The 26811-nt window shown below is 44.5% G+C and overlaps 1 protein-coding gene across 6 annotated transcripts; it reads left to right on the top strand.

The window, feature by feature from the left end:
• The first annotated feature begins 1547 nt into the window (after positions 1–1547).
• On the top strand, positions 1548–22277 carry LOC110503570 (sodium channel regulatory subunit beta-4). 6 transcript variants are annotated; one of them, XM_021581967.3, is made up of 6 exons: positions 1548–2795; positions 19684–19847; positions 20065–20284; positions 21263–21392; positions 21771–21837; positions 22043–22277. In XM_021581967.3, the coding sequence occupies exons 1-5, from the start codon at positions 2702–2704 to the stop codon at positions 21817–21819; spliced, it is 657 nt and encodes a 218-aa protein (XP_021437642.1). In that variant the 5' UTR covers positions 1548–2701; the 3' UTR covers positions 21820–21837; positions 22043–22277. The 6 variants fall into 6 exon arrangements, with proteins under 6 accessions (XP_021437642.1, XP_021437640.1, XP_021437639.1 ...); XM_021581965.3 differs by having other exon boundaries at positions 22038–22277; XM_021581964.3 differs by lacking the exon at positions 21771–21837 and having other exon boundaries at positions 22038–22277.
• Positions 22278–26811: the final 4534 nt, after the last annotated feature.

Genomic DNA, 26811 nt, shown 5'->3' with positions numbered 1-26811 from the left:
CGGCCGCGAGCTGCCCAGTGACGCGAGCCTAACAGACGAGTTAAATGCCTTTTATGCTCGCTTCGAGGCAAGCAACACTTAAGCATGCATGAGAGCACCAGCTGTTCCAGACGACTGTGTGCTTACACTCTCCATAGCCGATGTGAGCAAGACCTTTAAATAGGTCAAGATTCACAAAGCCGTGGGACCAGACAGATTACCAGGATGTGTACTCAAAGCATGGGCGGACCAACTGGCAAGTGTTTTCACTGACATTTTCAACCTCTCCCTGACCGAGTCTATAATACCTACATGTTTCAAACAGACTACCATAGTTACTGTGCCCAAGAAAGCAAAGGTAACCTGCCTGAATGATTACCGCACAGTAGCCATGAAGTGCTTTGAAAGGCTGGTCATGGCTCACATCAACACCATCATGCCAGAAATCCTAGACCCACTCCAATTCGCATACCGCCCCAACAGATCCACAGATGACGCAATCTCAATCGCACTCCACACTGTGAGAATGATGTTCATTGGATACAGGTCAGCGTTCAACACCATAGTGCCCACAAAGCTCATCCCTAAGCTGAGGACCCTGGGACTAAACACCTCCCTCTGCAACTGGATCCTGGACTGGCCGTCCCCAGGTGGTAAGGGTAGGCAACAACACATCTGCCACGCTGATCCTGAACAATGGGGCTCCTCAGGGGTGCGTGCTTAGTCTCTTCAAGTACTCCCTGTTCACCCACGACTGCGTGGCCAAGCATGACTCCAACACCATCATTAAATTTGCACAACAGTGGTAGGCCTGATCACCGTCAACATTGAGACAGCCTATGGGGAGCAGGTCAGAGACCTGGCAGTGTGGTGCCAAGACAACAACTTCTCCCTCAATGTGATCAAGACAAAGGAGCTGACCATGGACTATAGGAAAAGGAGGGCCGAACAGGCCCCCATTAACATTGACAGGGCTCAACTGGAGCAGTTCAAAAGTTTTAAGTTCCTTCGTGTCCACATCAGCAATGAAGTATCTTTGTCAAAACACACCAAGACAGTTGTGAAACCTTTTCCCCTTCAGGAGAATGAAAAGATTTGGCATGGGTCCCTAGATCCTCAAAAGTTTCTACAGCTGCATCATCGAGAGCTTCCTGACCGGATGCATCACTGCCTGGTATGGCAACTGTTCGGCATCTGACCGTAAGGTGCTACAGAGGGTAGTGTGTATGGCCCAGTACATCACCGGGGCCAAGCTTCTTGACATCCAGGACCTATATACTAGGCGATGTCAGAGAATGGCCCAAAAATAGACTGTTCTCTCTGCTAGCACATGGCAATGGAACCGGAGTACAGGACCAAAAGGCTCCTTAACAGCTTCTACCCCCAAGCCATAAGACTGCTGAACAATTAGTCAAATGGTCACCCCCCCCCCCCCCCCACCCCTTTGTTTTTGGCTATGCATTATCACTACACATGACCTCAACTAACCTGTACCCCCCCACATTGGCTCGGTACCAGTACCCCCTGTATAGAGCCTCGTTATTGTTATGTCATTTTCTTGTTACTTTTTGATTTGATTTGATTTCTTTTTTTAATTTTCTGTTTAGAAATGTTACAATTTTGAAATGTGACTTTAGTAACAATATTTTCTTAACTCTATTTCTTTTGTGTAATCTTGTGATCTTGTACGCATTTCACGGTAAGGTCTACTCCCGTTGTATTCGTCGCATGTGACAAATACAATTTGATTTGATTTGATCCAGGATGGAGGTGGGTATAGATGGCAGAGTACCCAGGGAAACCTTCCTAAACCTGGTCAGGGGTGCAGTGGTAGACAGGTTGGATTCCAGGACCCTCCAGTGCAGGGCTGAACCCAGCACTGTGTGTGAGATAGCCCCCAGATGCATTCAGCCTGAAGGCCCCCCCTTCTACTCCTCCCCTCTCCCCTCCGTCCCCCTCCCCTCTTTCCCTCTCACTCTCTCGCTCTGTCCTCCATGACTCTTCTGTAGTGGCTCCCCCTCCCCACTCATTCGTCCCTGTGCCGGCTAGGGAGACACATACTGCCTGCCTGCTGCCTGCAGCATTTGTGCCTGAGCTCCAGGCTCTGCTGTCCCCTCCGCTCCCTCCCCCCACATGCAGCTCTCCATCAGAGGGAACGATGACATCCTCTCTCCCCTGACTGCCTCCGACTGCTCCACAGCTCTGCGGTGCAGACGCTCACTCTCTCTGAGTGAGTTTTTTCCCTCCCCTCTGCCTGGTCTAGCTCTCAGGCTGTGGGATTCAGTGGATAATCAGTGTGTCGGCGAGCAAGAGTGAGGGACTGAAGCAAAGAGAGAGAGAGAAAGCCTGGATCAGGTGCAGCAGCCTTGACTTCGTCTGTCTCTTTCTGTCTGTTTTCTGCCTGGCACATACAGAAGTGTAGACAGAACTCATAATTCAGCAATTAGCCTTCCTTCACCCTCTTTCTCCTCCTCTGGTACTCATCGCAAAGAAGGAGAGAAGAGGAGGGAGACACTCATCGCAGGACTTTGCAGAGTGACAAGTATTGTTTTTTTTTATTTGCTCGCTCTGCGTCCTACTTTGCCCTACCCCTCCCCTCTATCCCACCCGCACCCCTGCTTGCTCCAGCCAACACACACCCGCACACCCAGAGTGCGTATCCAGGGGCAGACAGACAGATAAACAGACGGACGGACAGATAAACAGACGGACGCAGTAGGATATGGAGTCCAAAGGAAGCGGGAGGTTCTCTATGTCCAGGTGTTTGAGCTCAGGAGACACCGTCCATGCCAGTGTTGTCGTCACACTTCTGCTCGGTGAGTCCAAGAGCTGACTTTATACTGCCATTTCTCCTCTCCTCTCCTTAACCCTCTCTCTCTCTCTCTAACTCTCTCTTGCTCTCTCTCTCTCTGCACCCGTCTTCCTCCATCTACCCCTGGGGTGCCAGCCAAATCACTACAGTTCCTGCCGAGCTTGCAGAAATGTGTCCGACGCCGGCAGACAGGGTTGCATACTTATTGCTTGTAAGCCATGGGGTTTATTTGGATACATGGCTCCTGCTTTTCTATATTGGGAGACTCTGAGTCGTGTGTTTTAGCCACGCCGGGGCAGCGAGTGCTGGTTCTTTGCTATTTTACGGTTCACTAAGAGAGTGTAGATTCTGAGTCATTAAGAAGATGCTGGTAACAATGGATCCTGTTTAGAGAAAGTGGAATTATGGGCACTGCCAATGGACCTGCCAAGTCAATGAGTATGATCATGTCCAATATTTACATCTTTTGCCATGCTTTAGGGGGGGTGATGGAGAGAATGATCCATGGGACAAGACAATATACATCTAGATGAGGCAGTGGGATGGAAGATGTCATGTGAGGTACACAGTTTAGTTGTCAAAAGATAGCCCTTTACACTGTCTTCCCATCAGAGGATCTAGTGATGCAGATTCTACTGCACACTTCATTCTGCCACGCTACATTTACACATGCCACTTAATCAGGCACACATTTACATTGGTGTTAATACAGGGAGGGAAGTGTATCAGAATGTACGGAGGAATATCATGTTTTGTATTTACACATTTTGGGGAAAACATATTTAATATACAAATAAAAAGTCTGATTATGAGCAGGTTGGATCAATAACTACTCAAAATCGCAGGATATCCGTGCATTATCATTCTCTGCCATCTTCTTCCTGCTATGTTTTGTACAGACTAGTGTGACCACTAAGAATGGTCCAATAACCACATGGTACCCTACATTTAAATATCTGGGTGATTTGATGTTTTTTTGATACAAATTGCTGTAGTATATAGATTAGCTTTGTAGTAGAATACCCGACAGCCAGATATTGTATCATATTCCATATTGTTTTAACATATAGTGCTGCATAATGCACAATAACACAGTATAGTTACTCAAGCTTTAGACAAACTATGCCCTATGTATTGGAGAATCCACACATGATCACGTCAGTTTGCTATCGCTAATTGTTAGCACGTACTGTAATATGGACACAATTATTCGTGGGATAACTTAAGACTCCTCAGCATCTTTTGAGGTGAGTGCCTTTTTGGCACCGACGCCAATCCAGCATCAAATAAGAACAAGATCACACAAAACATCTTAAAATATGTTTACGAGTCTAAATTAGCATACGATTCTAAAGAGGCCGACACAGCAGAGAGCTACCGATAATAAATAGGCTTTTTTCATATTTCTTTGAGATGGAATCTGACATGATATTAGATTAAGATATACCTGATAAGTAGCATCTCTTGCCTGTGTGTATCACTTGGCCAGTTGTCTCTGGATTCTCTGCCAGCCGACTCATCCTTGGCTCTGCGTCAAGGGGAAGTACAGGTATTTTTTCAACAGCTGGGGGGCGAAGGGTTAATGTGCTGGGTTAATGTGCATATATATCCCCCAAGCGTACAGTGGAGGGTTTAACCTCCAATAAAATGAGTGGGGTTCACATATCAACCAACCAGGCCTAAGACAAGCCAACACCCCATCGAGACATCCATCAGAGACCCGGGAAGGGTCTTTAATGTTGCTGGAACGTTTGTGCGACCAAAATGTCCCCATAGAAAGGCCCGGCAGTTATATCATTAGATCCTATGGTCGTTCTACATTAGCAGAGTTGAGACTATTTGACTACAGTATGAGAGATGTTAGCTGTGAGACTTGCACTTCACATCAGGTGATGGACAGAAGGTCAGGGAATTACGATATTTTAGTTGCACATTAGGTTGTAGCCAGGCAAACACCCAATATAAGGCTTAAAGATGCGATCTCAAACTTTGGGATAATTTCAGCCAGTAGTTTTGAAAGTGGTGCTCACGAGCCAAATGCGGACCCCATTTTTTTGTATACTATGTCATCCAATTCTGTACAATGTTATCCCATTGGTACGATATGTTACTTGCTGCATTTTCAACAAAGAAAATATTGCAATTTGTATGATATGTTACAAATTTGTTGTGCTTAAAGATGCCATATGTAACTTTTTGAGTAACCCGACCAAATGTACATACAAATGTGAATTACAGTTGATATATCTGTCATTCTCATTGAAAGAAAGTCTAAGAAGTGGTAGACCTGTTCTGTGTGCACTATTTCTATGCTCTTCGTTCTAAAGTTTCATAATTGAGTCTTTTACATTTGGCTTTGTACATCAGCTTCAAACAGCTGAAAATGAAATATTTTGGGGTTATTGAAACTATAGGTTACACCGGTTTAGATAGTACAATGATTCTCTACATTATGAATTCTTATTCTGTTACGTAAACTGAAATTAAGCAAACTATTTGATTTTTTTTTTGCAACCAGAAAATGGCAGAGCAATTTCTGCACCTTTAAGATCCCGGAGTGCATCCTTACTAAGGTCTGTGCAGTCCTGATGAAAAACCAAGCCCCTTCTCGTCTGTTTGTGCTTGAAGTGAGTGAGCAGGCGTGAAATGGCCAACATCTCTTCTGACATTATTGATCTATTTTTCCTGTAAGTCTAATGGATGAAAACTACTTGTACGACACACAGGAACTCTCACCCTCAGCAAGACAAATGGGTAATCAACGTAGGGGAGAGTGGACTAAGTTGAGACATCTTTACTATGTCAAGTAAATATAGTATTCTTTGTAACAAAGATATCTACATATATTTCAGGACGTTGTGTATCCCTGGAAATAATCAGAATTGATGTAAACATAACAGTTTTGAAAACATAGCTTGTCCAAAAAAAAGTGGTCTCTTGGCACAACTTACGTATGGAGTAAGTTGAGCATAGGGATAGGATAAGTTGAGCTGCCTTGGGGTAAGTGGGTGTTGGTGTCCTGTGACAGTGAGTGATGGTGCTGGTAGGTCAAAGTTAAATTCATGGAATGGGGGTATGGTATATTGTATATCTTAAATGTATGCCTACATTCATATATAGATCTCTCTGTTCAATATCACTTACCCTTTCATTTATTGACCAGTTGTCTGGGACAGGGATGTTGTTTCAATGTGCATATTCGTAGGGCAGTAGTCAAGGCTTCTAAGCCCATCCGACTGGGCACACACTGGATGAATCAACGTTGTTTCCAAGTAATTTCAATGACATTAAGTTGAACCATCGTGGATTTGAGGACTGTGCTCAGTGGGATGAAACTGGTCTGCAAAATTCTTGATATGTTTAGCAAGCTCTGACTCCATGTTATCAGATGGGATGGCGTATCGCTGCAGAATGCTGGTTAAGTGTGCCTTGAATTCTAAATAAATCCCTGACAGTGTCACCAGCAAAGCACCCCCACACCAATATATTTTGATTTGTTTAAAACACTCTTTTGGTTATTACATGATTCCATATGTGTAATTTCATCGTTTTGATGTCTTCGCTATTATTCTACAATGTAGAAAAACCCTTGAATGAGTAAGTGTGTCCAAACTTTTGACTGGTATTTGTGCATATTTTTTCATTTTTTTTCAATGTACTTCTTCAGTGTCATTCAGTCTATTTTTTCATCATGTGTTGCTGCTTCAAAGGACTTCTTCCCTTCTCTTGTTTCCTTGGCTGTTCTCTCATGGACCTCAAGGGGTGCTAAACCACTACTTGTTTTACATGTGCATGCACAGGGCATGATGGTGTCTACTCTGTAACAATAAAACATGCATCTTGAGTTCATGTGCATGCACAGGGCATGATGGTGTCTACTCTGTAACAATAAAACATGCATCTTGAGTTCATGTGCATGACACATTGGAAAAATACTATGCATATTATGCATAGAACTGACTAAATGCAATTATCATTTGTATGGGGTATGTGGCCATTGGCTCAACTTGCCCCATGGACATTAGCTCAACTTACCCCAAGGCAAACATTTTGACCATATTAACCCACACAGCTGTGCACTTTCATGCTTGATTTCGGACCTCCTCTTGTAGCTTATAGAGACCCCGACTGATGCATAAAACAATCTTAAAACAACCTACTTTGGTTAAGATACAGTACTCGCATCCTAAAACCTATGACACAGTGCACTCATTTGAGTTTGTGACAGACTGAAAAACAGCTTTTATCTCCAGGCCATCAGACTGGTACCACTCGGGACTCTACCCTGCACCTTAGAGACTCATTGAACACGGGTCGTTTTAATACTGTTTACAAACTGTTCTACCCACTTCATATGTATATACTGTATTCTGGTCAAGGCACATCCCATATAACTACTGCTGTGCACACCTTTTCTATTCATATACGGTCTATACATACCATCATATACATATATATTTATATTCCGGACTCTGGCATTGCTCATATTGATATTTCTGAATAGTATAGTGTCTTGACTTGACTTTAACATTCATCTGTATATTTATATAATCAACAACTGTTTCATTTTTACCTGATTAAAATGATCATGTAATAATTAACTCATTCGGATTTGGGGCACCACGAGAGCGGTTCTTTAAAGAGTTACCATCTCCCGAATGAAACTCTAAAAGGTCTTTACTTATCAATCTATAAACAGTCAACGTATTAATCATAACCTCGTATCACACCATCATTCGGAACAGCCATAAACTCCTTGCATTTGCAAAAACCCGAGCCTTACTATGATTCAGTACTACACAAATAGGTTTAATAATTTATTTACTAGCTAATTAAATGGTAACACAGGATAAACATACACACTTAATATCTTAAAAAAGGGGGGCAGAGAGGCAGAGAATGACACTTAACATTGATTGGTACATTTAGAAACTACTCTCACTTACAGTAATCATATACTTTGCACATGAACCGCCGCCCTCTTTGAGTAAGAAATCATGAATGTATTTACATGAAATGTCTTGGTTTTCTGGATTTCTCTCAGTGGACAGGGCCGCCTTGGAAAGGGAGTTGGACCTTTTCGCTTATAAGGCTCTGATTGTTCAAAATGGTTCTGGCAAGTTTCATACTGTTGTCCTTTGGTATAGTTGTCTGTTATCTGGTGACTTGTCATGTAGTCCTGAACAGAACTACAGAGTTTATTTTCCTTCCATTCGCTCCTTGAGTTGCTGCTTTGAAGATAGGCTAACCAGCCAGGTCGATTGGAGAGTAATACACTGGTTTGAGTAGAGTAGTAGGATGGTCCTACTTAAATTTGCTTTGGTATTTACATTACTTAGAAATTACATTACTTAGGGCAGCTAATCAGCCGCACCAGTGATTGTCCTGGAGGTGAGTTTAGCATATAATTGACAGCTTTGGAAAGAAAACACTCTGACGTTTCCAAAACTGCAAAGATATTGTCTGTGAGTGCCACAGAACTGATGTTACAGGCGAAACCCAGATCAAAATCCAATCAGGAAGTGCCACATTTTTTGAAACCGCCTCATTCCAATGACTCCTTATATGGCTGTGAAGGAGCTAGGAGTCAGCTTTCGTTTTCCACGTTTTCCCCAAGGTGTCTGCAGCATTGTGACGTCTTTTTAGGCATTTCCATTGGAGAATGGCTGTAAGAGACCATATAGGGCGAGTGGACGCATGGTGTCTCCCGGAGAAAACCTTGCGTAAAATACTGAGGTAGCCATTTTTCCAATCGTTTCTTATGAGAAACCAACTGCCTCCACGGATATATTAGCGAATACATATGTTAAAAATACCTTGGGGATGGATCCTAAACAACGTTTGCCGTGTTTCTGTCAATATTATGGAGCAAATTGTGAAGAAAGTTTGGCGTTATAGATAAAGTATTTTCGGTCGATTTCTCAGCCAAGCAGGATGATCAAACGTGACGTTTTTCGCCTACAAAAATATTATTTTTTGAAAAAAGGAACATTTGCTATCTAACTGGGAGTCTCCTGAGTGAAAGCATCTGTTGTTCTTCAAAGGTAAATTATTTAATTTGGTTGCTTTTCTTATTTTTGTGAAAATGTTGCCTGCTGCCAGCACAGCCTAGCATAGCATTATGCCATGCTAAACTTAAACAAATGCTTGTCTAGCGTTGGCTGTAACGCATATTTTGAAAATCTGAGATGACAGTGTTGTTAACAAAAGGCTAAGCTTGTGTTTCAATATATTTATTTCATTTAATTTGCGATTTTAATGAATAGAAAAAGTTGCGTTATGCTAATGCTTATAGTTGAAGTATTTTTCTGTCCATTTCTCAGCCAAGCAGGATGATCAAACGTGACGTTTTTCGCCTACAAAAATATTATTTTTGGAAAAAAGAAACATTTGCTATCTAACTGGGAGTCTCCTGAGTGAAAGCATCTGAAATTCTTCAAAGGTAAATTATTTAATTTGGTTGCTTTTCTTATTTTTGTGAAAATGTTGCCTGCGGCCAGCACAGCCTAGCATAGCATTATGCCATGCTAAACTTACACAAATGCTTGTCTAGCGTTGGCTGTAACGCATATTTTGAAAATCTGAGATGACAGTGTTGTTAACAAAAGGCTAAGCTTGTGTTTCAATATATTTATTTCATTTCATTTGCGATTTTCATGAATAGGAAATGTTGCGTTATGTTAATGCACTTGAGGCTATGATTACGCTCCCGGATACGGGATTGCTCGTCGCTAGAGGTTAATTATCACCGTGTATTTTATGGATGGGGCACACTGTCCTGGTTATGAGCACATTGTCCTGGTTATGAGCACACTGTCCTGGTTATGGGCACACTGTCCTGGTTATGAGAACACTTTCCTGGTTATGAGAACACTGTCCTGGTTATGGGCACACTGTCCTGGTTATGAGCACACTGTCCTGGTTATGAGCTCGTGACATCCTGTTGATCCACAGATTAGTCTGGACTGAGCCACAATCATGGGGAGGGCCGGCAGCACCAGCTGCCCTGGTGTTCATAACCATACTCGTCTTAAGCTGGTCTGTGCCCCTGCCAATACCAGCACCCACACCCCGGGCTGATGTCATTTCCTCTTCAGACACACGCCACTCTTTCAGGCCGAATAGTTATTACAGCCCGGCCAATACCGTAATAATTCTCCCTTCCCCCACTCGCAGAAACACATGTGCACACACACACAAACACACCCAGAGTGAGAGCGAGAGACACACAGTTTTGAATGTCATCAACCCTCACCCACATACAGATCTACTGATCTACTCCCCAGAGCTACATAACTCCACTGGCCACACACGGACACTCAGCACTCCTCCCCAGTGTGCAATTACTGCACCGTGCTGACGGCCTGTACATAGCAACGTGTTGTAATACTAACACTATGCACTGGCATTGTTTGCGATATTAATCTACATGGATTGTAACATGTAATCATAGACTCCTTGCTGTGGTCCGTGGTTGTAATGTTAGACTGAAAAACTGCAGTGGCATTTGTTTTTGTATTGCACACCTGCTGAAGTGATGGTTTGAATTGCTGTACTAAAATCATAGGTGGTTGGGCCATGGTTGGGCCATTTAGATTTACTGGAGGTGTAATGGGGTGCGTACTGGCGGCAGAGAAGTCAGGCGCAGGAGAGCGGAAACTGATTTACAACGGTGTTGTTTAATCAACATAAAACCACCGTCAACAGAACAATACATGAAATGGGTCAAACCAAACCCGGTAATCACCAGCATACCGTGCACAAGCACTACAAGAAACAATTCCGGACAAGAACATGGGGGGGGGAACAGAGGGTTAAATACACAACATGGAATTGATGGAATTGGAACCAGGTGTGATAGAAGACAAGACAAAACCAATGGAGAAATGAAAAGTGAATCGGCGATGGCTAGAAAGTCGGTGACGCCGAACGCCGCCCGAACAAGGAGAGGGACCAACTTCGGCGGAAGTCGTGACATGAGGATTGTGTCTGTCAAGGTTATGAGGGAATGTTTGATGACATCATGAATTAAGGTACCTTGGGAGAATAGGGTTGATTAGGAAAAAATGAAAACTAGGACTGCATCAAGCGTTTTTCTTGAATATTTCCTTTAAAAAAAACAGTCCAAATGAACCAGAAATCAAGTTCCGTTTTTTTATTTTGTACGAAATGTACGTTCTAGTAAATCGTCCAGAGATTTCCCATATAGGTTACAAGGGAAATGAGTTATGGCTGTAAATTGAGAGCCTAAATACAGCACATGAAATTTTACACCAAAAGGTCAGCGCTGAGGAGTTTGTTTTAATGAATTCTCATCCCCTGGGTTGGAGGATGCTTGCTCTGGTACGTGGGTCTATTGTGGACTTGAATTCTTGTGTGTTCCTGTTTTCAAATAAGTTGAAAGGTGCCTCACACAGTCTGTAATAGTACCCCTGCAATTGGAAACAATTTCAAAAGATAATGACTAAGGGCTGATGTGCTCAACAAAAACTCGTAGGAAAATGATCTCCGTCTTGGCATCCCAGGCCATTATGCTCCACTTTCAGTGTTTTATCGTTACGTTAGACCACAGGTAAAGGTAGACAATAGTTCAAAATCTGCCAAGACTCACATTTACTGGGAAAAGAAGATACCGTCTTTCAGAGAAATCCAAATTCTGTTCTGTTCTAATAGGGGTCCGTTGTCATTATGTGGTGTTGCTGCTGAGGTGAGTCGTGTTCTCTTGAGAGGGTTGGAGGGTTCAGCTAAAATGACACTGGATACCTCTAGCATACGCGTGTTTCCATGTTTGTTTGTTTTTTTCCCTCCAAAACAACCTTTCCTTGGCTTTCTCCAGTGTAGCTGAAGCAACGTTACCGAATTGTCAAAGACACCATCCACCCCAGTCATAGACTGTTCTCTCTACCACCGCATGTCAAGTGGTACCGGAGTACCAAGTCTAGATCAAAAAGGCTTCTCAACAGTTTTTACCCCCAAGCCATAAGACTCCTGAACAGGTAATCAAATGGCTACCCGGACTATTGGCATTGTGTGCACCCCAACCCCTCTTTTTACGCTGCTGCTACTCTCTGTTTATCATATATGCATTGTCACTTTAACTGTACATTCATGTACATACTACCTCAATTGGGATGACCAACCAGTGCTCCCACACATTGGCTAACCGTGCTATCTGCATTGTGTCCCACCCACCACCCGCCACCCGCCAACCCCTCTTTTACGCTACTGCTACTCTCTGTTCATCATATATGCATAGTCACTTTAACCATTTCTACATGTACATACTACCTCAATCAGCCTGACTAACCGGTGTCTGTATGTAGCCTCGCTACTTTTATAGCCTGTCTTTTTACTGTTGTTTTATTTCTTAACTCACCTAATACCTTTTTTTTTGCACTATTGGTTAGAGCCTGTAAGTCAGCATTTCACTGTAAGGTACACCTGTTGTATTCGGCGCACGTGACAAATAAACATTGATTTGATTTGATTTGACAGCGATCCAAGAAGGAACAATGTCTTCCCCTCTGCACTGTTGTTTGGTGTGCTGTAGCTGAGAGAGCAGTGTGCCTGTAAGAGGGCCAGAGAGACAGAGAGAGAGGCCTGCTGCACAGGCTGCGTGTACTTACTGAACTTCAGCCTCACTTTCAGGTCTATGGAGTGACTCACGGGCTTCTGTTTGACTGCGTTATAAAACCCTCCTGATGCATGTCCATATGCAATAGAGCAACCTACATCTGTAGTCACCAAGTGGAGGGCTCATGGGACCAGATGGATAACCAAGCGCCAGGCTAAGGCCACACGGCCACTAGTAAACGCACACGGGGAGGAAGATGGAGGAAGAGAAATTGAATGAGAGAAGGGTCAACTCAGTGAAGAGGTAGGAACGTGAAGAGAGATGGAGAGAATAGAGAAATAGATGTATTTTGCCGGAGCTTGGTTACATTAGGAGCTCCCATGAAAGAAGGGATGAGTTAAAGTTTGAGTGGAAATAGAGAGTCTTCCCCAATGTCTGACGCAGCCTGTAGAGACAAGTGGTGGCGGGCCTGTAATGAAGAGGAGAGAGAGACGAGAGGAGAGGGGAGAGCCAAGGGCAGATTAATTATTAAACAACTCTTTGAGTTTTTAGTGCAATGAAGGGATGTACAGGGCAGGGGTGAGGAGAGGAGGAATAGTTAGCGAGAGATTCTGAGTGATGGTGGGACAGAGGTAAAAGAGGCAGGGGCTAATGGTTTAGATGGGGAAGAGAGGGACAGGGACAGGGGGGAGTAAGACTACACAACGAAGAATGATAGAAGGGAGATAGCTAAGTAAATGGAGGGCTGTGTTCTTTCTGTTATTTGTTTTCTGTTCTTTCTGAAATGCATCACTCCTACGACCACTTCCTGGGTTCTGGTACAGGCAGTTCAGATGGGGATGTTTTGAAGAAGGGTGCCCTTTCTCTGTTCCCAACTCCCTTGGAATAGAAATTACAACAGCAGTTTGAATGGAGCATCTGACAGGGAGTTCCAGGCCAGCAGTCACTTTACATTAGTGATCAATCCCCGGGCGAGATGAAAATGGCAAAAGGATGAGATTAGGAATATAATCCAGCCTTGTCCCCACACAAACCACTGTCTCTGTCGCTCATTTTAGGATCATAACTGATCTAACTTTAGCGACTGGTGTATCCCCTTGGTCATCGGATGTGTGTGTTTGTGTGTGTGTCTGTGTGTGTGGGGGGGGGGGGTTTAAGGACAGCTGTTCTTGATTTAATCTGAGATTAGCATGAGATAACACAGCTGTGATGCATTCACAAGGGCCACTAAAGGAGTCAGGAGAGGACAGGGAGGCTACCAGCTTGGGTTGCTAGTCCAGACAGATGTAGTTTAGAGGACAAACAAGTAAACACCTCACAGAGACGCAGACAGGTAGGTTTAAGAATTTAGGCACACACACACACACCCCACATGCTTAAAAATGTGCTTAGTCGTGAAATGAGCAGTGCGATAGACACTAGCTCTTAGACTACAAGGCAAATATCATGTATCAGGTGCGCAGAACCCTTCTTCATTCACTGGATATTACAGTGTTGTACAGCGGTAATGTAAAACTCTCAGACTACGGTAACAGCAGTGTCACCACAATTGTACGTTGACTGTGTCAACAGAACAAACAGTCTGCCGAGTCACAGCTAATCGACGAGGAGTCAAGCCTTCGCAGTAAACACACCGGTCCAACGGCAGCCTGTTTCTCTCTCTCTCTCTCTCTCTCTCTCTCTCTCTCTCTCTCTCTCTCTCTCTCTCTCTCTCTCTCTCTCTCTCTCTCTCTCTTAGAGGCAACGATTGTGTTGTGTGTCTGTGTGTGGGTAGGTGTGTGTGTGTGTTCGTCTGGGCACGTGTGACAAAGTGATTGGAGGTAATATATTTGCCAGGCAGCAGGCAGGCAGTCGAGGCTGGCGAGCAAAAGGGTGTTTCTTTAATTAAAACCACTGAGAGATTAGTTCTGTCCTGCCCTCCTGGGACCCACAACACACACACGTGACTGACCGGCCATGCTCTCCCCAACCGAGCTAGCCCAGCACTGCTGGCATCATACAGCTCAGAGTGTCGGCCAAACCCGGGCCTCAGAGCCCTTGAGCCCCCTTGGGCCCAAACCAACACCACCACAAAACAGTTGCCTATAAATTGTGTAAAGATGAGGAGTGGATGAGCAGAGAGAGCGAGGGAGAAGGAGGCAGAGCGAGAAACAGAGTATTTTTGAGCTGCTGCAGCATTACTCTGCTGCATTACAGAGAGAGCGTGAGCGAAATGGATGGAGGGAGGGATATATTGCGACGCTGAAGAGGGAAGTGTGCGTGCGTGCAAGGGTTTGTGTGTACCATATGCCTATGCATCCCTAGAAATAGGTAAGGGAGATAACCCGGGAAGGCAAAATTGAAATAATGCAAAATAGAGAGCTTGGATTGTTTTGCAGGGACCCCTCGCTCATTCTCCTTCTGATTCCCTCAGTCAGTTCCCTCTCTTTGCTGAACTGTGATTGATGCTAGCGTCTGTCATTCTCAACACTGTCATTCTCAGCCACAGCGGCCCAGTAAAAAGAACAATCTGTCAAGATCTGACAGTGGATTGGGTGGGTATAAACTATATGCCAATAGCGGCAACTAGCCCCCTAGGTGGAATTCACACCATATTGATTACACAATGCAGATTACAGGGTTTAGATTTCAGATGCAATATAAATATGACCGAGACTATTTGGACTGAAGCGGCTAGAGGCTAGGGACTAGGGACAAGGAGCTAGTGTCATGTCCGTTGCAAGGAGGAGACCAAGGCGCAGCGTGGTAAGCGTACATTCTTAATTTATTAAACAAATGCAACACTGAACAAACTAACAAAAGTGAAGCTATACAAAACGAGTGCTGACAGGCAACTACACATAGACAAGAACCCACAAAATAACCAAGGGAATATGGCTACCTACAGTGCCTTGCGAAAGTATTCGGCCCCCTTGAACTTTGCGACCTTTTGCCACATTTCAGGCTTCAAACATAAAGATATAAAACTGTATTTTTTTGTGAAGAATCAACAACAAGTGGGACACAATCATGAAGTGGAACGACATTTATTGGATATTTCAAACTTTTTTAACAAATCAAAAACTGAAAAATTGGGCGTGCAAAATTATTCAGCCCCCTTAAGTTAATACTTTGTAGCGCCACCTTTTGCTGCGATTACAGCTGTAAGTCGCTTGGGGTATGTCTCTATCAGTTTTGCACATCGAGAGACTGACATTTTTTCCCATTCCTCCTTGCAAAACAGCTCGAGCTCAGTGAGGTTGGATGGAGAGCATTTGTGAACAGCAGTTTTCAGTTCTTTCCAGATTCTCGATTGGATTCAGGTCTGGACTTTGACTTGGCCATTCTAACACATGGATATGTTTATTTTTGAACCATTCCATTGTAGATTTTGCTTTATGTTTTGGATCATTGTCTTGTTGGAAGACAAATCTCCGTCCCAGTCTCAGGTCTTTTGCAGACTCCATCAGGTTTTCTTCCAGAATGGCCCTGTATTTGGCTCCATCCATCTTTCCATCCATCCATCTTCCCTGTCCCTGCTGAAGAAAAGCAGGCCCAAACCATGATGCTGCCACCACAATGTTTGACAGTGGGGATGGTGTGTTCAGCTGTGTTGCTTTTACGCCAAACATAACGTTTTGCATTGTTGCCAAAAAGTTCAATTTTGGTTTCATCTGACCAGAGCACCTTCTTCCACGTTTGGTGTGTCTCCCATGTGGCTTGTGGCAAACTTTAAACGACACTTTTTATGGATGTCTTTAAGAAATGGCTTTCTTCTTGCCACTCTTCCATAAAGGCCAGATTTGTGCAATATACGAATGATTGTTGTCCCACCTCAGCTGTAGATCTCTGCAGTTCATCCAGAGTGATCATGGGCCTCTTGGCTGCATCTCTGATCAGTCTTCTCCTTGTATGAGCTGTAAGTTTAGAGGGACGGCCAGGTCTTGGTAGATTTGCAGTGGTCTGATACTCCTTCCATTTCAATATTATCGCTTGCACAGTTCTCCTTGGGATGTTTAAAGCTTGGGAAATCTTTTTGTATCCAAATCCGGCTTTAAACTTCTTCACAACAGTATCTCGGAACTGCCTGGTGTGTTCCTTGTTCTTCATGATGCTCTCTGCGCTTTTAACGGACCTCTGAGACTATCACAGCGCAGGTGCATTTATACGGAGTTCAAGTTCAAAGTTCAAGGGGGCCGAATACTTTCGCAAGGCACTGTAAATATGGTCCCCAATCAGAGACAATGATAAACAGCTGCCTCTGATTGGGAACCAATTCAGGCCACCATAGACATACAATAAACCTAGACTTACAAGAAACTCTAGATATACAAAACCCCTAGACAAGCCAACTAACATACCCACCCTAGTCACAGATTGGTAACAGATAATTCTAACAGATAATTCTGTTACAATTTCAGATTTGAAAAGCAAGGAAGTAGACCAAGATGTTAAACCCTCAATTTTTGTCTAAGTTGTTGGCAAAGTGGTCAAAGTAGATGATTTGTGTCAAAAGTTGCATTGACATTGAATGGAATGTCGAAAGTGATGATGTCGCAATGGGAAATCTCTTGAAAGTGGACGGAGGACAAAAAAAAAGACAAAAAGTTTCATAGTTTAAAAAGTATAAAATATATCAAGAAGTTGGATACAAGTGAAATGAATACTCAGGGAGAAAAATGTGTAGATTCACATGCAGAGCGCGGCAGATGTTTATTAAGCCTTGCAGAAGGCCGGAATCGTGGTCACAGGCAATGGTCAAACACAGGCAGGCAATGGTCAAACACAGGCAGGCAATGGTCAAACACAGGCAGGCAATGGTCAAACACAGGCAGGCAATGGTCAAACACAGGCAGGCAATGGTCAAACACAGGCAGGCAATGGTCAAACACAGGCAGGCAATGGTCAAACACAGGCAGGCAATGGTCAAACACAGGCAGGCAATGGTCAAACACAGGCAGGCAATGGTCAAACACAGGCAGGCAATGGTCAAACACAGGCAGGCAATGGTCAAACACAGGCAGGCAATGGTCAAACACAGGCAGGCAATGGTCAAACACAGGCAGGCAATGGTCAAACACAGGCAGGCAGTCAAACACAAATATCTCACAACCATACATACAGGAAAAAAAACGTAACTAAATAGGGAGCTGATGAGACTAGGTGAGAAATGAACACAGGTGAAATCAATGAACAAAAATGAAAGACAGGGCTACCTTCCAGAACACAAAGAAACAGGGCTTCGTTCCCAGAACACAAAGGAAAAGAACAGGTTGACTAGGAAAAGAAAAGCAGAACCTTACAACAAGCAACTCAGTCCAGACCAGTCTGCATGTTTTAAAGTTTGAATGACACGTTCCAGCTTAAATGGCGTAAGAGGAGTAGCGTGCTAAAGAAAAATGATAAGAAGAAGTCCGTTGAAGATTTTAAGTGGGGACTCTTGCTTCGCAAGCCCCATGAACTAGCTGAAACAAGCCGTCTGTGTTCACGCTTCGAGTCATTTCTGCTAGCTGTCTGACCGACCAAAGTAACAACAACACACAGCCTTTTGCGTTTTTCATCGTGGCGTTGCCAACCCACTAGCCTGGGTACCAGTCTGTTTCTGCTAACATTCCAGTCCTTGCGTCTCATATGCCTTGTTTAGAGTGGAATGTTTACAGAAACAGACTGGTACCCAGGCTACCAACCCACCTGTCTATTGACAGAAATGATTTTCATTGATTCATCATTTCAATTATTTTGGAAAGGGCAATGTTTTATTTCATTTTCACTTTATGCTTATGGTAACGCAGGGGCTAGGCTGAGCTGAGCTAAGCTGAGGTAATTAGCTGATTGGATTGCTTGGTTCTCCTGATCTGATCTATTGCCATGTTGTGCAAGGCTAGTGGGACTGTAGTACTATAGTCTTCAGTCATTTACCGTCCAGAAAACACTCACTCGTACCAGGGTTGGTAACAGGCCCACCCATACACTCGGCACACACACTCACTATTTCTTTCCCAGAATGAAATATTGAGATGGGATTCGAGAGGATTTAAAAATAGCCCCTGTGCAGTCCTCTCAGCGCTGACGCCAAGCCGCGTGGTGAGAATACCACCGCCCGCCATGCTGCAGCGTGCTGCACGGCATGGCCCACAGGACCAGACAGAAAACAACCTGCCTCTTCTCTCTCTCTAGCTTTCTCTCTTTCCTCCTCCACTCTCCCTCTTTGTCTCTCCCCCTCTCTCTCTCTCTCTGTCCCTCCTCCTGCTCACTCCCACACACACGCATTTCCTCTTTTCCTCTTTCACCTTCCGTCTCTCACTCGCTCTCCCATGAAAACATGTTTGAGTAGGTTACTTGATTTGGATGCAGTAGAATGCAGAGGACTCAAATATTTTGGAGACCACGCGGGTTCTTTGACTGGGGGAGGCATGATGACTTATCATGGGCACACACTCAAACACACACACACACGCACACTCAAACACGCACACACACACACACACACACACACACACACACACATACACACACACACACACACACACAAACGCAGACACACACCGGTGTGTCATGTTAAACAGGTCTATGTTGGCCTAGGTTGACCAGCCAGGTCACGTGATACAAGTCAGTATTTGACGTCCATCCATGTCTGAGGACGTCAGGTGATGGCATAGAAACCGACCACTAGGGGGCAACGGTGAGCGCTGTTACCTTCAAGTGGGTTTCTGTTTTGCTAGAGCGTTGTGGGCGGTGATAACAGATTGGTGTACCCATCCGCCTCTTATTCCAAAGGTTGAGATCCAGCAATAAAAAGTTAGGCTTAAAACAAAACTATCTCATTCCTTAACCCTTAACCCTTGACCCTTAACCCTTCCTTAACCCTAAGCCTCATTCTTTAACCCTTGATTTCAGAGTTAATGCCTAAACTTCACCTTAAACAACTTCGAAATTTGACTTTTGAGGAACATCGGTGAATATCTCATTCTGACGTGAGACTGTGAGAGCTTGTTGAGGTTGACTGCGTGTGTGTGTGCTGTTCCCCAGTGCCAGCTCCTTGGGTAAGTGATGATAGTAACAACCATTTAACAGCCAGGCCTCTATAAAAATAGCCAGAGATAAGAGAAGACGGTAATGTAAGCTACTGCTGCTGGTGAAAAACAAATGATGTCCTCACACTTTCCCTTCCTTGTTCTCTCTTTCTCTCTCTGTAGAGAATTTACATTTCTGTCTTCCAGTCTGCCACATCATTGGATCCAAAATTGTTTAATTACAAATCTAATCACATTCTCTCTCTCTCTCTCTTTCTTTCTCTTTCTCTCTCTTCTTCCTTCCCTCCCACCTCCGTCCTTTCCAGGGGTATGGTGTGCTTCAGCGCTGGAGGTTTCAGTGGGGAAGGTGCCCTTCATGGAGGCAATGAACGGCAGCACGGTGCTGTTACCATGCACCTACTCCAGCTGCATCGGCATCAAGAACCTCTACTTCAACTGGCAATACAACGACAACGGCACCTTCATGAAGGCAAGACACTGACCGAGAGGAGTTATCTCCGTCACTAACACCCCCTCAGTGAGCAACTTGACCTCCCGCTCATATCTCAACACCTCTCCCCCTCACCTCTGTTCTCCACCTCTTTCCCCCTCTCCTTCTCCCTCCTCTTCTCCCCCTCCCTCTCCCACCTCTTCTCCTCTTCCTCCCCTTCTCCCCTCTCCCTCTCCCCCTCCCTATTCCTCTCCAGCTGTGTGAGGCAGTGATCCCCATGGAAGGTGTGGAACCACGGGTGCAGGTGTACCACGAGCGGATAGAGTTTGTGGGCAGCAGTAAGCACAACAACATCTCCATCCTGCTGTTCAACGTGACCTTCGAGGACGAGGGAGAGTACACCTGTTTCGCCCGGAATCCCAAGGAGAAGCATCGCAACCATAGCGCCATCTTCACCCTGTTCGTGGTGGATGAGTGTAAGGCACTGCACCTTCCCTTGACTGCATACAACATACTCACCGACGACATGTTCATAATTTAGGTTTAGGCCACATGGTCACCAGTCGGTTTGATGCCTTCAGGTGGAAGTAGAGGCAAATATCTGATTCTTTTGTCATGTGTCTAAGTTTCACATTGTATATTTAGGCAATGAGGCACGAGGGGGTGTGGTTTATGGCTGCGGCTAAGGGTTGTTCTTAGACACGATGCATCGTGGAGTGCCTGGACACAGCCCTTAGCCGTGGTATATTGGCCATATATCACAAACCCCCGAGGTGCCTTATTGCTGTTAGAAACTGGTTACCAACGTAATTAGAGCAGTAAAAATAAATGTTTTGTCATACCCGTGGCATACGGTCTGATATACCACGGCTGTCGGGCTAATCAGCGTTCAGGACTGGAACTACACCGTTTATAATTAAGCAATAAGGCATGAGGAGGTGTGGTACATGGCCAATATACCACGGCTAAGGGCGGTTCTTACGCACGACGCAACGCTCGAGCCACCCAGCATATAATGGCTCAAGAATAGCCTGATATCAGTTCCATGGTCAAGTGTTATGTTGCAGCATGATCTATGTATTTTTTTTATACACTAGAATCAATTCCTTGGAAGTAAACGCTATATGGAAAGGTATCATACCTCTTCATGAGTGGATTAATCGATCACCGAGCTCTGTGGTTGTGAGACTGACCACACCATCTCTATCCTTCCACCCTTCTCTCTCTTCGTTGCCTGGTAAAAGATGTTTGCTGGTTGGTTTTTCTTCAATGTTTACAGATTCACCTTTGACCTAATGTCAAAGATCTGCGTCAAATGACTTCTTCATATTCTCCTAGAAGGTACGCCTGGCTCTCATTATAGGGAAACAGCTGAGTGCTATTCTTATAGAACCCTCTCTTCCTCTCACCATCCCATTCTTCCCTCCCGTCCGCCCTCTCTCTTGTCTCCCCAGTGAAAGTGGTTGACAATACCGTAACCACCATCATCGTGTCTGTCGTGGGCGGGGTCATTGGCTTGATCGTCGTTGTCATGGTGACAAAGACTGTGGTGCTCCTCATTCTAAAAAAGTCTGCAGAGAAGAAGTAAGTGATGACAACTCAGTTGCATAAGTGATGACAACTCAGTTGCATAAGTGATGACAACTCAGTTGCATAAGTGATGACAACTCAGTTGCATAAGTGATGACAACTCAGTTGCATAAGTGATGACAACTCAGGTGTATAAGTGATGGCAGAGTATAAAGTTAGGATGTATTATGTGAGTGTGTGCAGCTGAAAAAATAAATAATACATTTCAGATACAGAGATAGCGCACACAGGCTGGGAGCAGCACAGGAGCAGCCACAGAGTGGCGCCCGTTGAGCTGTTTGGGAGTTAACTGCCTTGCTTAAGGGCACCTGAGATATTAATGCCAGCAACCCTCTGGTTGCCAGCTCACCCCCTTCACATTTTTCCCGTCAGCGCTGGGATTCGAACCGACAGCTCTTCGGCTACCACCTCCCCCCTTTGAAACTGTCATGGAACATTGGTATGCATGCCTTTATCAACATTTCTTTACTTGCCTTTTGTTTTTCACACTGACTCTGACCTCTCTCTCTCTCTCCCCCCTCTCTTTCTCTCTCTCTCTCTCTCTCTCTCTCTCTCTCTCTCTCTCTCTCTCTCTCTCTCTGTCTCTCTCTCTCTGTCTCTCTCTCTCTCTCTCTCGCTCTCTCTCTCTCTCTCTCTCAGTAAAGAGTGCCTTGTGAGCTCAGGACAGGACAACACAGACAATGAACTCAATGCAGCCAAAGCGGACAACAAAGCCACACCGAAGGCATGAAACATATACGCCTGTGTATATGTACATACAGCATATGTCTGTACATGTACACATGCAAATATATTGCACATACATAGAAAGAAAGCTATTATCAATGGACTGTTTTATCTTTATCTAATGACACAAGTATAACATGAACCAATGTGAAATCAAATGTCATATGTCATATGTGCTTGAGATTTGGGGAACATGACAGGTGATCGGGGCTGGATCAGACACACTCCAATGACACACCTTATGTGTTGTGTATTCAGATTGGGGTTTAATTGCAGCATTTATCTGAATCAGCTCAAAGTCAATTTACTGTACAAGCATTTCTGGAATCAACATCGACGTCTCACCAGTTACTCATTCATGTTCACGACGTAAAAACGGCAGATTGACGTTTATTGGGATGAATCTTGTCATGGGGGCAGAGCTGAGCATTTTCCGCTAGGTTTAAGGTTAGGATTTATATATAAGGTTAACAATGTAATTAAGGTCAGGGTTAAGGTAAGGTTTAAACCAGAGGAGGCTGGTGGGAGGAGCTATAGGAGGACCGGCTCATTGTAATGGCTGGAATGGAATTGATGGGAGGAGCTATAGGAGGACCGGCTCATTGTAATGGTTGGAATGGAATTGATGGGAGGAGCTATAGGAGGACCGGCTCATTGTAATGGCTGGAATGGAATTGATGGGAGGAGCTATAGGAGGACCGGCTCATTGTAATGGCTGGAATGGAATTGATGGGAGGAGCTATAGGAGGACCGGCTCATTGTAATGGCTGGAATGGAATTGATGGGACGGATTAGAACGTGGTTTCCACATGTTTCATGTGTTTTGATACCTTTCCATTTATTCCATTCCAGTCATTACAATGAGCCCGTCCTCCTATAGCTCCTCCCACTAGCCTCCTCTCTGGTTAAAAAATGACATTTTAAGACTTTGTGGCTTGGCCAGAAGTGACCACCCTGCAGAACTGCCTCCAGGACAAGATTCATCCCGATAAATGCCAACCTGCATTAAAAACACAAACTCACACAGTAACTCCCATACTGTCAAGTTTTACTAACTGCCATTTTGTATATCTATAACAGCTATATAATATATACTATATATAATATTCTGACCATCTCTTCAGCTCTTTTGATTAAGAGCCATATTTAAGGTTGCCAATGGAGATTCTTTATACTCTCTGCAAACCTTTTACAGGGAGCGAACAGCTTCCCTCCTTTAACTATAAGGAACGTTTACAGTCCATTTTTGATGCAGAACAAATTTCATACAGTGTCAATTGTGCCTATTCCATAGGATACACAGTAACTGAAAGATGTTTGCCACAATTCTCAACGATACAGTTACTGAGGTCAAGGCTCTTCATTAGATCTGCATACTGAACACAAATACTGTTCAGAAGCTTCGGGAGGCAAAGCAGTGGCCTGGTCATGAGGACAACGTCACTGCAGAGGAAAGGAGTGTGATAAAGGAGAAGAGGAAGAAGGGAGTCATTGGAGTGTAATGTTAGATCCAGCACAGAAATGGTTTGAGTCATTTTTGCATTAGATGAAGCACGGGTGCCTGTTTTCACTGCCTGCTCCCTTCGCTTTTCGGGAGCCTCAAAACCGCTGTGAAAAACACACCAAAAAACGTATATATATATATATATATATATATATATATATATATATATATATATGAAAATGAATTCAAGTTTATGATGCCGCTTCTAACAAATAACAAATGCATTTTTTTCCGCATGTGAATGTTGCTTATATATGAAACACGTCCATACCCCGGGAAAGACTGCTGTCTAGTGTGCTGTCATCACCTGGCCTGTATGTATAGTGAATCTGTAGGCTACTTCATTCACATCCACTTCACACCCATAGGACTAACATGCTAATGAGGCTATTGGCCTAATACAGGACAATGCCCCACGACTTCAACAGTGCAAAACATCGTATTGATGACTCTGATGCCAAATACCAAGCAGGCTCATCATCAATACCCCTTGACCTTGTGTCCCGTATTCAAATCACCATATGAACCAAATTCCCCATTATTAATGTGCATGATTATTTTATGAATACCCACTGTTGTTGGTTGTTCCCCCAGAAATAGAGACAGCTGTGGGCGTCGGGATTTGAGCTACGGACCGCAATGGCTCAAGTAGCACAAAGATCCATTGTCACTCAATCCAAGCATTCCCCTTAGGACTCTGTCCCCTCAAGAATGAATGTCATCTTGCCTCGCTAATGAAAATCATGCAATTCTCAGAGCGATAATAGTCCACGACAAAACCAGGGCAAAGCCATAACATATCTGTTTAAATGCATTTATTTCCAACCTGTTTCGAAGGCAAATGTGTCATTAGTTTGTCCACATTTGGGTCAAATTCAGAGGTGCCACTTGAAATGACGGGCCACACCTCTATACATCCACGTGAGCATAAAGTACCATTGTGGTTGCAGAGCCAGGACTATACATGAATGTCCACTTCGTAGGGTTTACTCATCTGAGATGGAACTGTAAATAGGCCCCTCCATCTCCTCTCCACACCTTCTCCTCGCCCTGAGATCATACAATGGGCAGGGGTTTTAGGGAGAGGGTGGTGCTGTAGACCTAGGAGGAGGGGCATGGTAGGCACTTTACTAACATAGGGTATCCTTATCGACGTCTGGAATGTGGTGGACGTGAGGAATAGAGAGAGGTGTGCTAGGAGACTTTGCAGGTAGGGTTGACTGTAACCAGATTGTGTGTGGTGATAGCGAGATAACGGGTTTGAGATGGACAAGTGGTCTGTCCCGGCGTAATCCGTTCTCGAACCTCCCTCCTTCTATTCCCTCACCGTGTTGAGGTTGGCACCTTCGGAAAGGTCTTCCTTATCACCTGACCTGCAGTACCTTTTTTCCTTATGTTACCACAAGGGGCCCCGGTGACGTGGAGAGCCAGGGCACGCTGTCAGGCAGAGCACTGCCGTACCCATATCCCACAGTTGTGATTTTAATCCTATAGGATGGGTTGATGGATGCACTAGTGGCACTGGACTTACGTTTGCCAAGTAATGTCGTAGCTTTAGAGAGCACAAGGCAGCCGACGGGATACAGCAACGACATTTCCGCGGGTCCTTGCAGAATCACGTATCACCTTGTTCACTATTTACCCGCCACCGTGGTTTCCATATTTCATTCGTACTTTAATGGGCGCAACGAGGTTGACAACTTGAATTTGTTGTGGCCGCGAGACAGCTTGTGAATCCGCTCATGGATCTAGGATATTGGGTAAGGTGGTGCGCTGTCTGTTCTATGCACGGATGTACCAACTGTTTGTGATTATGTGGTCCATGGTGGCTCTTCTGTCCATTGTGGTACCCCGTAGAAAACCAGAAACACGCAGAGTCGTGCACACACACACACACACACACACACACACACACACACACACACACACACACACACACACACACACACACACACACACACACACACACACACACAATATTGGTTCCATGTGAAGTCAGTGAACCGTTACTCCTTTGACATTGGAGGAAAAGCACCAAAACCTGCCTCTTGGGAGAAAAGCAATACTGTTCAGTTGATCCTTGTCTGTCAGTGTCTTTGTATTATCAAGCCTCTGTTGGTGTATTCAGAAGGATCGCGTCGATGAAGAAAAATGATTCCTAAGGCTAGTTACTGCGTTTGTATCTTGTTTTCAGCAGATTCATTTTCCCTTCTCTAACTTCAATCAGATCTGAGAATGTCCAAAAGAATACCATCGGTATTTCATGTCTTGTGTGTTACTAAGTACGGAGTTATCGTTCACTGTTTCAGTATCTCTAGAAGAACACCGTCTGTTCAAGCCCCTCAGTATGTTCAGTTCCGCAAGCTCTGCGCTCGACTAGCCATGTCTGAGCTGAGATCCACAAGCTCTGAGCTCGACTGTGCGTGCCTGAGCTGCGGGGCGCAGCAGTGAGCACGCCCAGTGTAGTGCTGCTCTAGAGGCAGTCGCATAGCAGCAGTGATGCATTGTGGATCGCATGTTATGGTGGACTAAAAGCTGCGATCAGCTCAAGTCTGCCTCGAACCGTGGCAGATCCACACGACTCACCCTGAGAGCCAACGCCTCAGGCAGCACAGACTAACAGCATGGCTGGTAGTATTATGAGTACTGTTATAGCAGTCTCATTAAGCCCCATTTGATACACTCTCATCAAACTTGCACAACCTTGAAATTCAACAAATGACGTTATGTGAATGTTCTGCAGCTCAAAAAAAGAACACTCCAAGTTTCTAACAAAGCATTGTAGATTACATTGCCACAGGGTATATTTATCCAATATAAAGATCGACAATGGCAGTCAGGGGACAGAAATAGATATATATCCACTCAGTCCTAACATTGTCTGCTTCGTATATAGTAGATGTAATAGTCGTCTGATTTGATACTGATATGGGTCTCCTGCGGCCCACTGCCGGAGCGACTCCTACTCACACTGCCAGGCCAAGAGTTTGTGAAGTCTGCTCTCTGCTTCCCACATTCCAGTGCAGAGAACACCCACTGTTCCAACCTGCAGCATGCCGTACAGAACAGTACAGGTCCCCTGGCCAAACTGCATTCTAAAACTCCTTTTCTATAGGCTCAGTTGTGCGCTGTTTTAGCCCACCAAGGCCAAGTGAAACAAACAAGCCAAAAAAAAAAGAATAT

Source organism: Oncorhynchus mykiss, chromosome 24 (assembly GCF_057628025.1).
Source record: "Oncorhynchus mykiss isolate SJ-2025 chromosome 24, ASM5762802v1, whole genome shotgun sequence".
Taxonomy (NCBI): domain Eukaryota; kingdom Metazoa; phylum Chordata; class Actinopteri; order Salmoniformes; family Salmonidae; genus Oncorhynchus; species Oncorhynchus mykiss.
The sequence above is the reverse complement of the archived record's forward strand: the minus strand, read 5'-3'. Positions and strand labels throughout refer to the sequence as shown.

Excerpts from the sequence above, each read along its gene's own strand:
- LOC110503570 (XM_021581964.3), top strand. The coding sequence starts at position 2,702 with ATGGAGTCCAAAGGAAGCGGGAGGTTCTCTATGTCCAGGTGTTTGAGC. Across the intron at positions 2,796-19,683 it reads TGTCGTCACACTTCTGCTCG|GGGTATGGTGTGCTTCAGCG; the intron begins GTGAGTCCAAGA and ends CGTCCTTTCCAG. Across the intron at positions 21,393-22,037 it reads AAAAAGTCTGCAGAGAAGAA|TAAAGAGTGCCTTGTGAGCT; the intron begins GTAAGTGATGAC and ends TCTCTCTCTCAG.